At 54.5% G+C, this 14038-nt stretch overlaps 1 protein-coding gene across 4 annotated transcripts in view; it reads right to left on the bottom strand.

Annotated features, from left to right (window-relative positions):
• Positions 1-14038, bottom strand: part of PAX5 (paired box 5) — a 170938-nt gene that overhangs the window by 26623 nt on the left and 130277 nt on the right. For 2 of the 4 annotated variants that reach the window (XM_045562481.1, XM_045562482.1), the window contains exon 8: positions 13114-13215. The exons of the other annotated variants lie outside the window; for them this stretch is intronic. In XM_045562481.1, coding sequence (XP_045418437.1) covers positions 13114-13215 — 102 coding nt within the window. The remainder of the gene's footprint in view (positions 1-13113; positions 13216-14038) is intronic. 4 annotated transcript variants of the gene reach the window in all.

Here is a 14038-nt window from a genome sequence, read left to right as displayed (position 1 = left end):
AAACGCTTGCTTTTCTATGCGGAACTGGGGGGGGGGGCTGGATAGGGCAGGCAGCTGCCACAGAAAGAGGGCCAGCCTGGCTCGCCTCAACATGCCACGTGACCTTGAACAAGTCCTTTCCTTGTCCTCATCTGCACACTCCCGGGTTGTCCATCCTCACGGAGGGAGAAGTAGCTACCGAACATATAAGGGCCTCTTGAGTCCTCTCTGAGACCCCCCCATGCCACACACACCCCAATCTAGACCTGTGCTGGCCGCCTTCAGTGCTTCCCCTACAGGGCAGATTTCCGCAGAGGCAAGGGCAAAGCCCTCGGCTGGCCTCTGTTGAGTCGGCGCCCCTGCTGCTGCCCTCAACAGCTGGTTCTACAGCCCACAAAAGGTCCTGGGTGCCGGTGGGTGGTACACAGCTGGTCTCCTGCTTCCCAAGAGGCAGATACCAATTTCTTTGCACCCATTTTTCCAAGTGTCTCTGGCTCATTCCTGGAGAGTTCTTCTCCTTCCAGGAAGCCCCCATCCAAAGTGCTCATGGAAAGGCTTCCACTCACACAGCCCCAGGGCAAAGTTCTAGGGGCCGTGGGAACCTGCTGCAGTGCAAGCCTCCCAGGTGCAGACACGGTGTCTCCCCTCAGAGCTACTCGTCCCAGGTCACACAGAGAAAGCGATTTCCAGGCAATAACACGGTGTTTCTAAGAGTCAAACTCCAAATTGGCAGGGTCCTTCCCTTGACGTCTAAGCCACTCACTAGCTGTGTGGCCATATGCAAACCACTTCCTCCTAAGCCTCAGTCTTCACCTCTGCAAAATGGGGCTAACCGTGTCTTTCTCAGGCTCCTATGAGGAACTGCTGCGATTACGCGTGACAGAGGCTGGTATTCACTCTGTCCAGATGGTGGTTCATATTCTTAGCGTTGTTGGGAACAAGATCTCAAAATGGCCACAGCCGTCAGGCATCCTGCCCTGGTAGGACAATGCCCATGGCATTGTGACCTGGGATTGCTCTTTAGACGAAGGGTATGATAACACAGTTGTCGTTTTTACATTTTCTTTCCCCCCTCTTTTATCTCCCTTGCTCTCTTTTCCACTCCTTCCCTCTTTCTTTCTTCCTTGCAACCCTGGATTTAAGTCTCCCTGTTTCAGGTCCTTTATTTGTGCCCGTTGCACATAGACTCCTTATAAAGAAAATTCATTTGTTCAGGGTCACTGCGTGGTTTTTCATTAAAAACAAATTACCCGCATTCAGGGAGGACATCTGGGCTTCGCGGGTCCCATTAATGACTATATTTCCAGCCTCCCCAACCCGGTTGGGCTCCCCTTGCCTGTCACCCCGCGTTCCTGGCCCCGGGAGGACAATGAGAGTGACAGTCAAGTGAAAGGGAAAACATGAGGGATGAGGGCGAGAGGCGAGTCCCCCGAGAGGGGAAGGAGGGAAAAGTGAAAAAAATAAATAACTCAAACAGAGGGTAACAAGGGCCATTGTCTCAGTGTCTTGCAGCGAAAAGCCAGAGCAAATATTGGAAGAACAAGCGGGGGCGCTTCAGTGGGGCTCAGGCCGTGTTTAATTACACAGTCGGGCCCCAAGCCCTTGACTCTGGACTGGGCAAGACAGGGAGGGGCATGCACTGTATTGAAATAAATTCCACCCATATCCACTGAGCACCTACTGTATGCAGGGACTGGGCAGGTGGATTTGAGAGGCATTCCAGGCAGGCCTCAGAAGCAAGGAAATGGGAGCGTGAGTCCCTACAGCAGGCCATGGGCAGTGCCCTGGGGGTGCACGCAAGGGAGAGACGAGGCCCCCAAGGGTGGAGGAGTCTTTGACTTGGGTCCAGGAGGACAGGTCAGACGTGGGCAGGTGAAGATGGGGTGGAGGGCGAGGATAGACTGGAATCTGAAGTGTGAGCTCCCTGGTGTCCCAGCAGGAAGAGATTTCCTGAGCCATAAAAGAACTGGAGTCAGGAAGGCCATGTGCAGCCCGTGGGAGCACCAGGGAAGCCAAGACCTTCCCCTGGGCCCTCTCAGTCCCCATGGGCAGCAGCGGCTGGGTGGGGCTGACGCAGGAGTTCCAGGCCCCAGCCCAGGTGCTCCCGCACCGGCTGTGAGTCCCAGGAACGGCATCTCACCTCTCTGAACTCAGCGAGCACGCTTCTGAAGTGGGGGTGCACATTGCAGCCTCACGGGGTGCTTTCAAATGGTAACTAGGGATAACAGGTATGTGCTCCCTTTATGACTACAAGGCCCCATGCAGGCTGGGTGGGGAGCGGGGCTTGTTGGTAGAATTAGCTTATGGGTGTGGGCGATCTGGCCTCATTTGTGAACACTCTCCTTTTGGAGGGTAGGAGCCAAGCCTCACTGATTCTTACTGCCCCTGAGGGCTCCGGACACTGCCTGAAGCTCTCTAGATAGAAGGGGCCCAGGTGGAGTGACCCTCAGGGTTAGAGGCGCTGGTTGGTCCAGCAGAGGGCTGACAGCAGCCAAGCTCTTGGAGAAAGAGGCTGCAGATTCCAGCAAGGCAAAGGGAGTAAAACTCAGGCAGCCCAAGCAGGTTAAAGCTGGGTTTGGAAGGACTCCAGCGTGTGGAGGAGCAAAGTGCATCTCAGAACCTTGCATTCGCTGTCCCCGCCCGGCCTGAGACACCCCTCTTCTCCCTCCTCACTCCACCTCCCACTGGCTGACATATGTTTCTCCCTCAACAACAAAACTGGGAAGTGTCTCTTCCTCGATTCCTCCCGTGCCCCAGGGGCAGCACCATGGATGACTTGGAAGGCTTTAGCTCTACCCCTAACCTCCCCCATTCCTTGACGTGGACAATGGTGTTTTCTCAAACTTCAAAAAACTTTCTGCAAAAGCACCTTCAGACATGCCCTACCCACCCACCCAACCCTTCTGTACAGAAATCCTGGTGCCTTCTTTGCCCAACACCCCAAGTCTAGGCTGCATCCCCCTTCTCTGTGTTCCCAGAGTCCCTGGGCTTACCTGTTACCACACCTGTGCTACAGGCCCGTGCTGACTTGCAGGACAAGGGGCATCCCTTTTAGCTTGTGTCCCTAGACTTATGTGTGGCACGTGTAGATGCTCAATAAATGTTGAAAGGGAGGGAGGAAGGAAAGGAAGGAAGGGACGATGGATGGATGGCTGGCTACTGCAACCTGATCAGCTCAAGGCCCTACTATTATTTATTATGTTCAATACGGTTCAACAGGAAATTGGGCTCTTCCAAGCCCCTCCTTCCAAGACACCCAGGTACCATCCTAGGGAGGCCCCTCCCCAGCCCACCTTATAGCACCTCACACATTAATGCACCATGATAATGACACTTTTCACTCCAAAAATGTAAAAAGCTTATTTTTATAATTTTGCTTTTGAAATTATTTGGCCATATGTACTTTAATTGACGATTAGCTATGATTTCTCAGCAATCAAGGCACAGACTTAAGAATTCTGGCAAAATGAGAAAATCTTATCAAAAAATTGTCTTCAAATGTAATGAAATTTTTATGAGCCCTAAATTTAATAGTTAATGAAGTTAACATGATGCTATAATTTATAAATATTTGATACTACATTTATTAATGCCAGTTTTCCAGTTTCCCTTTTCAATTTTAGAGGCAAAAGGAGTTTTGTTGAGGCTTCAAATTGTTGTAAATTCCTGGCCAGGCACGGTGGCTCACACCTAGCACTCTGGGAGGCCGAGGAGGGAGGATTGCTTAAGCTCAGGAGTTTGAGACCAGCCTGAGCAAGAGCAAGAACCCCTCTCTACTAAAAATAGAAAAATTAGCCAGGCGTGATGGTGTGCACCTATAGTCCCAGCTGCTGGGGAGGCTGATGCAGGAGAATCACTTGAGCCCAGGAGTTTGAGGTTGTAGTGAGCTATGACGGTGCCACAGCACCCTAGCCTGGGCAAGAGAGTGAGACTCTGTCTCAAAAAAAAATAAAATAAAATAAATTGTAAATTCCTGAAATGCTCTCAGGCCTTCAGCTCTGGGCCTCTCTGGGGCCCTGCACTCCCATTCGTGGTCCTGTGGGAAGTCCTGGCTGGGATGTCACTCCCTCTTCCAGGAGCTCAAGTCTGGCAGGTGTGAAAACACACTTACAAATGGTGTGATAAAAAATAAAAGGAAAAACAGCTAGGAAGAGTGACCAACTGGGGCCCCAAGCCTCCAGGGGGCACAGTGCCACTGTCCAGCAGCTAAGGGGCTGGTCCGAGCCCTGTACATTCCTGCATGGGGACTGCCCACAGTGGGGGCCGCCTGGCCCAGGCTCCTCTTGGGGCCTTGGCCTCTCCCTTCCCGTCTTCCCCCCAGGCAAGCCAGCCTCAAAGCACCTTTTCCTTGTTTGCCCCTAACCAAGACTCAGCCACGTAAACGTAACTGTCACCATGTCCTCTTGGCAGGCCTTTGGGCAAGAAATGGTACAGGGAGGTGTTTGTAGCAGCGTGGATAAATCTCAGGCCTGGAGCCAGGCTGCTCTGCCACTCACTGTGGGGCCAGGTGCTGCCACTCTGCTGGGCTCTGCACACCTGGGCTGCAGTTCTGTCCAATCCTTAGGGTTTATCTCCCTATTCATGTCCCCTCTACCTCTGGTCAGACCCTAACTCGGCCATCAGGACCTAGGAGGAGAAGGCCCAAGCCCCGCAAAGCCTCCATTCTGTTCAGGACGCCCACACTTGGGGCTGTGTACCCCCCGTGCTCCTCTCTGCACTAACCAGAGACCCTAATCTCTCAGGGCTGGGAGAACACTAAAGTCCACCAGGCCCAGCCGGACCCCACTTCAGCCACCCAATGCTCAGACCTTCACAAACACTTCAGCTTCTTCTAAAGCAAATCCTGATTGTGTTCCCCTGGGTCTCCTAAACAGCCATTGCAGTCCAGTTGTTGTGTTTGCTGTTTGTTTTTAAGAAACACCACTTATAGAGGAACATGAGGAAGAAACTGTAAGTCAGGAGCCCAAACCTATGGTCCCACACACTCATGGCTGGGTCAGTGCAGTTGGGTCTGGGTCCCGCGACTGCCATCAGAAGGAGCTGGCAACTGGGAAGACTCATGAGTAGGCTCAACGCAAGGCTGCGCAGAAGGAGATGAAGCTGTCCTCAGCCCCCAGCTCCGAGCTCCCCAGCACTTCCCACTCCCCAGGTGGGCCAGTAAGCACCTGGCTTTGGGCCGGGCGCTCTCCCAGCTGGACTCTCTTCTCATCTGCCCTTATGACTGCTCATGTGAAAAGGAGCTATTTCCCAGGAACCACTTGAGCCTAAGATTTGATGTCTCCCCTCCCCAAAAGGACACCTGGCTTCTGAAGCTGGAACAAATCATGGCGATCTTCGCTACCTCTCTTTCCCTATGGTTCCAGGTTCCAAAGTCTTTGAGCACTCTTCCCAGGTGTGGAGGCCCTGTAAGCCAGTCCTGGCCTGCTGCAGCAGTTTCTGGGGCTTTCTGGATGGATGCATGTGAAGGGCGCAAGAGGTTAGGATGTCCTCAGGCTCCCTGCCTTCAGCCCTCGGAAGTTATTACCAGGCTGCACATGACAGCTCAGGGCCATTGCCCAAACGCTTCATAGTCCCAGATCTGAAGGGAATTTGGAAGCATTTGCTGCCCACTTACAACAGAGGTGGCAGGGCTCAGGGAGCCCTCTAGTCCAGCTAGGAGGTGACGTCAGCAGGCATGGATGTCACTGACTTAGAAGCCCTCATGGTAGGAAAAGAAGGCCCCAGAGGGGTCTCTAGCCCAGTCTCCCAGCCCCTGTCTCTTGCTTTAAGAGAGAGCAGGAAGTCCCAAGGTTGTGCTGTGAGTACCTGGCAGCGGGACTCAGAATCCAGGTCTCTAAATCCAAGTAGGACCTTCATGCCTCCAGAGTCCATTCCCTTTCTCAGTCCTTTGTAATTCTTTTCTTCCCAAATGCAGCCAAGGGCTCAGAAAGCCTACACAAAGGGGGTCAGTTTCTCTCCAATCCCAGCATCACTTCAGTGCAGGGTTTATGGGAGCTTAGTCACATAGACTGTCCAGATCAGACCACTCCAGACCACTCATCCTCCACCCTGTGAGGGCACGGGCAGCCTCACCTCTCAGACTCACGTCCAGATCTGCCTGGGCAGAGCCTGCCATCCATCAAGGCTACCAGATCCACCGCTTCATGCCCAGAGCGGTTGAGGCTTGGGTGCTGGCGGAGGCCCTTCGTTAGGACTGTGCATCCCAGCCAGCCCTTCCTGCTTGTCTCCCATCAGCCCCCCAGCTCCTTCCTGATGCCCGTGCTTTCTGGTCCCATGGGGGCTTCTCATGCACTGGTCTGTTGCCCAACAATGTCCCTCCAACTTCTCAGACTGGCAAACTCACTCTCCAAGGTCCAGTTCAAACGGCCTCCTTTGGGAGCCTCCTCTGATTGCCCCGACTTTACGCTATTGCCCAAGTGGACTCAGCAGCCCCTCCATGCATTTCTCTGGTGCTTTGTACATTCCTAGGTTTTTGGTTTTGCTTTGTTTTTTTGAAACGGGGGTCTCAATCTTGCTCAGGCTGGTCTTAAACTCCTGGCCTCAAGCAATCCTCCTACCTCAGCCTCCCAAAGTGCTGGGGTTACAGACGTGAGGCACAATGCCCGGCACATTCCTGGGTTTTAGCTCTTAACATGGTGCGTAGAGATGACTTTTTACATCTGTCTCCCCAGCTAGACCGTGAGCTCCCTGAGGGCAGGCGCTGTGTCTGCAACTCCACTCCTAGCCCAGAACTGACACCCAGTGCCTCTCTGGAAATGTTTGAAGAATGAATGAATGAACATGTGAATGGCCACCTGCATGTCATCCTGGCTATGTCTGCATCCCCGGGGACGATTCTATATTCCTGGAGTGGTAGAGTGACTGGGGGCCACTAGAGGGCAGCAAAGAGTCAGGAACTAGCAACAGGTGTGCGCCCGGGGGCCCAAGGTGAGGTTGGCAAACGGATAGAGGGAGCTTAAAAAGTGCCAGGCCAGAGGGCCACCAGGAGCCCCAGCAAGGGGCTTAGGAAGACAGCCAGGGGTGGGTGGAAGCAAGAGCTAAGAACAAAGGCTGTTCACTCCCTAAGCAAACGCTCCCTGAGCCCGATGCTTAGGCCACGGAGGCTCTTGGAGAGCACTGGTCCAATCTCCCATCTGATGCTCCAGTCCCCTCCACCAAGTTTCCACCAGTGTCTGTTGGCCCCTCCAAGGCTGCCCATCCCAATATCTTCAGCTCGAATTGTGGGGAAGGTTCTAGATACACGGCTGAAAAAGGTGTCCCTCTGACTTCCATTCACTGGTGTTAGCCATGCCCATGGAACTGTGCAGAATATATTTTACTTCTGGTTCACATGGCAAACGAGACACACAGAGTGGAAATGACACGTCAGATCTCACAGTGAGTCCCTGGCTGAGCTAGGCCAGGATCCTGCCAGGTGCTGGGTCCCCACCCCTCAAGCTGGCACGCCCTCCCTCCACACAGCAAGGCTGTCAAGCAGGCAAGACTAGACTCAGGGATGGTCTTGCTATGGACAGAACAAGACACCATCCCCTCCCCTCCAGAACCTCCATACCATTTCTACCTCGCAGGGCTCTGCACCTGGGCAGCCAGCATTTCCAAGGGCCCTCACAAACACAGGCAAGACAGGCTCAGAGGGGTCACAGAGCTCATCACAGAGCCGCACCCTTGCATCCCTCACTTCTCTGGGGCATCTCCACATCTCTCCCTGGACCAGACCTCCCCCCTATGCCCCTGGCCTGTCTGCCACCTGCCTGCAGAGGGCCTCACCTGCATGTCTGCTTGGCCTCCAAGAGTTGCCAAGCCCAAATCCTGACCTTGCGGGCCAGCAGCCTCCACCCTGCCAACCCCGTTCACCTGGCCTGGGCTGGCTGGGCTGGGTGCCACCCATGGGAACCCACGCCACCCTGCACCCTTGCCTCCTACTTCCTCACGAAAATAAAACCATCAGTTCAGTGAGCAAGTTAATTGAAAGGCACCTGGAAATGATGTCCACCAAGCCATGGCGAGTAGAGTGCCCATGGCCACTGGGACCTGGACACATTCCTTTTGTGCACATTGCTCTGTCAGGGCACGTGGTTCCTGGATTGGCTCCCCTCAAAGACCTTACCTCGTTTCTCAGACTCACTGAAGCCAAAGGGCAGTGAACTCCCCTTCCTTTCTCCTCCAGCCCAGAATTTTTAAGAGTTTCAAATGCCATGTCAATATCTGTTAGGTTGCAAAATGTCGTCCGGCAGGAATCAACTAGTTATACCAATCAAGACACTGTGGAATCTTTGGTGCAAAACTTTTGGCATTTGCTGGGACTCGATGGAAATAAAATCTGAACACTGTCTCCATCCTAAGCTGATATAAGATGCTGTATTTGGTTTCATCAACATAACCGATCAGGAAAGGGCTACACAGAGTTAGCAGAGCTGCAGAGACTGCAACCCCCAGAGAAGACCAAGAAGCCACGTTTTGCAGATGAGAGGATGCCCTGGAGCCAGAAGGGGCAGACAACACCCTCGTGACAGCATCAGGATTCAAAGTGAATAAGAGTCCAGGCCAACAAGCTGATATTTGATACAGAAAAATGTTATGTCTGTTTTTTCAGGCCCCGAAGTAGAGCAGCCCAAGGGTGTCCTGGAGGCAAATGTTCTCTCCTCTCTATGTCCTAAAAGCAAACTTATAAATGGAAGTGGTGGCAGCCAGGTGTTTCTCAAAGCCTACGGTGGGAAAAACCCCAAAGGTTTCCAGCTTCCCCCTAGATCGCTCTGCCAGCCTGCCAAGGGCGAGGAGGGAGAGGGAGGCCTGCGCTGTACAGGGGAACCGACCCCTGTGGTGGAGCAGCCTCAGACACACGTGGGCTACGGGATCTCCCAGAGCCTCTCGCAGCTTGTGTCTGCAAATGTGCTGACCGGCCCCGGGGGCCTGTGAAATGGCATCAAGGGCTTTAGCAGCGTCTCAATCGAATGATTGCCTCCCGGACTCAGAAGTCTAAGAGGCCATGAATTAGAAATCTGAATAAACCCAAAGTTGAAATTCTCAAACAGGCTGTGGTATATCCATGTCCTAATCTCCGGAACTTCATACGTGAAGGTTCCTTACGTGTAAGCCGTGAATGTCACCTTACATGACAGCAAAAGGGGTCTTTGCAGATGAATTAAGGGTCTTGTGATGAGGAGATTATCCTGGATCATCTGGGTGGGTCCTAGATGAATGCGTGTCCTTATAAGAAAGAAGAGGAGGGAGATTTGGCAACACGGAGGGAAGCGGGCTGTGAAGACCTCGCACAGAGAGATGTGAAGCCCCCAGCCTTGCAGTAAAGCAGCCATGGCCAGGGAATGGGGGGAGCCACAGAGCTAGAGGAAGAAGGGACGAATCTTTCCTTAGTGTCCCCAGAGGGACCACAGCCCTGCCAACACCTTGATTTTGGCCTGGTGATACTGATTTCAGACTTCTGGGCTGCAGAACTGCAAGAGAATAAATTTCTACTGTCTTAAGCCACCAAGACTGTGGCCATTTGTTATTGCCACCACAGGAAACTAACACACAGATCGATACAATTGCACCTCCCTCCCTCCCTCAGCCAGCACTCAGAATAGGGACCTGGACTGTGCTAGGGGCTGGGAAGGGTGCAGAGACTAATAAGGTCCCAGTGAGAGCGGTGACGTGGACACAGCTGACTGCACCTTGGACACACCGGCCAGGTGGTACAGCAGAGCCAGGCATAGGCATCACCCCCAAGGCCACACCAGGAGGCTTGTAGGTACAGGTGATGTTCAGCCCGAAGGGTGAAGCTGGATTCTGACAGGTCAAGGCGGGAAGTGGCCCAAGCCAAAGGCACAGAATGAGGAAGGACACTGACCAGTAAGAGTCCGAGGTGTGCTGGGGACCCGAGAGCAGTCAGGGAGGGGGAGGCTGGGAAAGGGGGCCAGAGAGGCAGGTTGGGGCCTTGTCATGGTGATGCCTGGTGACCAGTCCAGGGCCCCTGCTGTGCTGAAAGGTGGCCCTCTCTGTGCTGTGGGACAGGCCTGGGGACAGTGCCTGCAAAGACAGTGTGCACGGGCCACCTGAGAAACAGATTTGGAAATCCTGTTGGAAACAAGAGGCACAAAGACATGACCCTGGTTTGGATGTTGAGGAACAGGAACTAAGGGCTGTGCCCGCTGAGCTGGGAAGCCCAGCCCTGGCGCTGGGCCCGGCACTAAGCGCTGGGCAGATGCCTGAGCAGAGAAGGCGATGGGGCTGGGGCAAGGAGGGAAGAAGGAGAGCCGATGCAGAGAAGGAAAGACGGAGGGAGGGAAAAGGAAGTCACAGGGGCTCCCCTGCCAAATTCTTGTTTTCCTCTTTCCACACTTGTGCACCCTCCCTCCCCACCCAGGGGACAGAGTCCTAGGGGACCCTGAAGCAGCCCCTGTTCAGCAGCTGCCAGCAGGCTTGGTCTGGCTGTGCCCTTACTTGGCCGTGATTCCTGCTGCCACCGTTAATGGGCAAGGAGCCACCATCCGTTCCCACTGGGGGCTCTGCCAGGCCTACAGCCATTTGTATCTTGAGCCTGGTAATTAGGGCTGGAGGAACACTGGGGCCGGAGGGCAGCCTCTGTTTGGATGAACTCAGCAAAGTTCAGCTGCTTCTTTGAACTGGGCCTCTTTGGGGTTTGCGGTGGGGAGCTGGGAGGGCCAGCGGGTGGCCTCAGCTTCACGGCCAACATGCTCTCGGGCCAGGTTCCAGGGCCATCTCCAAGCTGGTAGATCCTGAGAGCACACAGGCAGCACGGTGCGGTGCGAGGAGGAAGTGCCTGTGGGTGGGGGTGGCGGGGCAGGTGGAGGGAAAGCCTCCACCTGCAAGCTGCGTGGCCCAGGGCAATTCCCTCACTTCTCTGGGTCTCAGCCCTTTTGGAAAGCGGGGATTACACTCCTGACCTCGCCCATCCACAGGGATGTTACATCAAAGGGCTCCAGGGGAAGTCTTGGCAGCCTATCAGGTGCTACAGAAATGTGAGGGCCCCGAGACAGATATGGCTTGGGGTCCCTCTCTCCAGGCTGCCCTAAATCGCTAAAGGTTGGGAAGTAAGGAGCCAAGGGGACAGGGAAGAATGATGTGTGTCCCATCACCAGTCTGCCTTGTGCACGGTGTCTCCCTGTGCTCTGCAGGGGCAGCAGAGAAGGGGGCGTTCTGCAGGTGGGGGCCTGGCAGGCCTCCCCGGCAGTGGCAGGGCCCAGGGCAAGAGTACACGCAGAGGCCGTTTCCCATATGTCTCATATTTAAAAGTCATAAATCAAGCTAACAAACCGTTAAATGAAATATGCTCCGTCCTCCTACCTTGTTAAATACATCTTCGAAACAACCTGGAAGGCCAGGATGGAATTTAGAATTCTGGGCCTCCTTGGCGTTCTGCGCCAGGGTGTGCGCGGCTGCGTGGGGAGCCCTCCCGGCTGGGATCCGACCTGCTGCTCTGCCCACCCCGGGCTCCTCGTCACCACGCAGGGCCTCGCACACACCTGTGTGGACACCCAGCCCTCACGTCCAGGCTCTACACACACACACACACACACACACACACACACACACACACACCCCGCCCCAGGGAGCCAGCCCTCGGGCCCAGGTGCACACACCAGCGACAGGGGCTGTGTTTAGGAGCACGGCCCTGGGGAAGAGGCTGAAGAGGCCTGGACCTGTGTGGGTGGGACCCTGGGGCGAGCTAGGAAGAGGGGAGTGGGCACATCCCCCAGCCCTGCAGACTCTCCTGGTCTGGGGCGAAGGGGGCCACAGCCTCAGCAGGGCCAGGTGGGCCTCTAAGGAGTGGCTCCCAGAGCAGAGGCCCTCTTGCCTGGGTCTAAGGGTGTTCCAACTGGCTTCTAATCGTGACCCTGATTCTTACTTGCTGGGTGACTGTGGCATGTCCCAGACCCCTTCTGGACTCAATTTCCTCACCAATAAAGTGGGATGAATGATCCCCTGCCTACATCACAGAGCTGTAGCTAGACCCCAAAGACAAGCTATGGGGTGGCAGTGGGGGGTTGAAATAACTATTCTGGCTTTTTAAAATGCCCAGAGAGAGTCAACAGCTGTGTTAGGAGAGGATTGAGCCCTTAGAGCCCCCAGGCACCGAAACAAGGGTGTGGCCCCTATAAATGACTCCAAACAATTGACGGCATGGTGACTGTCCCTAATAATAATGGATTGCATATTTCAAAACAGCTAAAAGAGAGGACTTTAACTGTTCTTACCACAAAGAAATGATAAATATTTGAGGTGCTAGACATGCTAATTAGCCTGATTTGATCATTCCCCCGTGTACATCTGTATTGAAACACCACATTGTACACCATCGATATATTCAATCATTATTGTCAATTAAAAATAAAATTAAAAGAAAATTTTGAAGAGACAATGTTAACTCAAGTGCAACAGCATCCAAGAGAGGCCTGATATTTCCCCTGATTTTTTTTAAACATCTTTCAGAAAAGCTACTTTGGGTAACCCTGCTATGCTAATACCCTTACAGCAAGCACGAGGATGATGTGTTGTCTTGTCCCCACGACACCCCACAGTGCAAGGAGATGTGGTGGCCTCTTTTTCTAAATGTGTCTTGAAAATGACACTTCACTGGCCAGAGGGGATCAGGTTCTGATGGCCATAGGGTGTTGTTTAGAATCGAGTGACAAGCCCACCAGCCAACATCCTGTCTGTCTGGAAGACATCGTCCTCCACCCCAAGGAGTAAGGCCACTGAGAGTAGCTCTGGGGCTTCCCACTTGTCCATGTCACACAAACTGGTGGAAGAGAGAGGGTGGGGGTAGGGAGGGTGGGGAGGTGGGGAGAAGGCCCCCTCCATATGGGCTGGGTGGCCTCCCGGCAGCCCCTGCACCCCTCTGTGTTCACACTTCCCACATGGCCAATGGGGCTGTTTGAGTGACAGTCAAGGACCCCCATGTGTCCTCCTCAGTGCCAGTTGCATTGCTGGCTGGTCCCAGCCCCACTGCAGGCCCCAGCTGCAGAGAAAGAGGCCGGGAGCGCAGACCTCTGCCTGATTTATTCAGGTCCGCATCTCAGAAGCGTAGAGGTCACCCGGGCTGTTTGGGGGGATGTTCCCCCCACCGAAACCCCTCCGCTGCCTGCTGCGGAGACGCCGACAGTGCAAACTCACCAGGCACCATCCCTGTCAGCGTAGGCGCTGAGTAGCTGCCCTGTCCGGCGGGGGGGACGTGCGGAGGGTATCCGGGGAGGGTCGTGCTCGCCAAGTCACGGCCTGAGGAATCAAAGCAACAAATCACAGGGTGAGCATCTCTGCGGCCAGCCGCTCATGTCCACAGCTCCCCGGACACTTCTGCACATTTGTCACGTCTGGACGCTGAACGCCAACGTGCCCCCAGCTCCCCCTGTCGCTCACGCGTGCTCTCACAAACACACATACACTCTCATGCACACACGTCTCCAGCCACCCTGGCTCCACGCAGCAAGAATTGAATCAGGGCTCTGGCCTGTCCCTGGGAAACTGGAACCCCGTGCTTGGGGAGGTGGGACAATGCAGGTGCCAGCACGCCCTGGCTCTGGCCAGCGCGCCTTGCTCTCTGCTCTGCAAGCGTGGCCTGGACATCTCCACCCCCGCACCATTGCTTCTGCTGAGCCCTCTGTGCTGAGCCCTCCCTCCAGCTACACACAGGCTGCCACCACTGCCTGCAAAGACCAGCTCAAACCCCCCTCCTCTTCCTTGACAGCCCCCACAGTGGGCAGGGGCGTACCTGCCTACAGCTCCATACCAGCCCGAACTGAATTTTTCCTCCTTTGGCCTAGAGCTATTCCTTCATTCAGTGGAGATGCACCTCTCCCAAGCCCTGTGCTGGTGCCAGACATGGAGATGACGGCCTCCGCTCTCAAGGTGTGGACACTCCAATGGGCAGTGTGCAGCTCCGTGCAGGCCTCTGTGCTTCTGACCATGAGTCCAGAGTCTCCACGTCTCTCAGCTGGGACATTGTCTCCATTGCTGATTGGCTGCATCGTGCAGAAGGAAATTCATTCCACTGCAGTTTTGATGGGCATCATGTTAGGAGGGCTGCCATATCTGCCTCTTG

Source organism: Lemur catta, chromosome 10 (genome assembly GCF_020740605.2).
Source record: "Lemur catta isolate mLemCat1 chromosome 10, mLemCat1.pri, whole genome shotgun sequence".
NCBI classification, from domain to species: Eukaryota; Metazoa; Chordata; class Mammalia; order Primates; family Lemuridae; genus Lemur; species Lemur catta.
The sequence above is the reverse complement of the archived record's forward strand: the minus strand, read 5'-3'. Positions and strand labels throughout refer to the sequence as shown.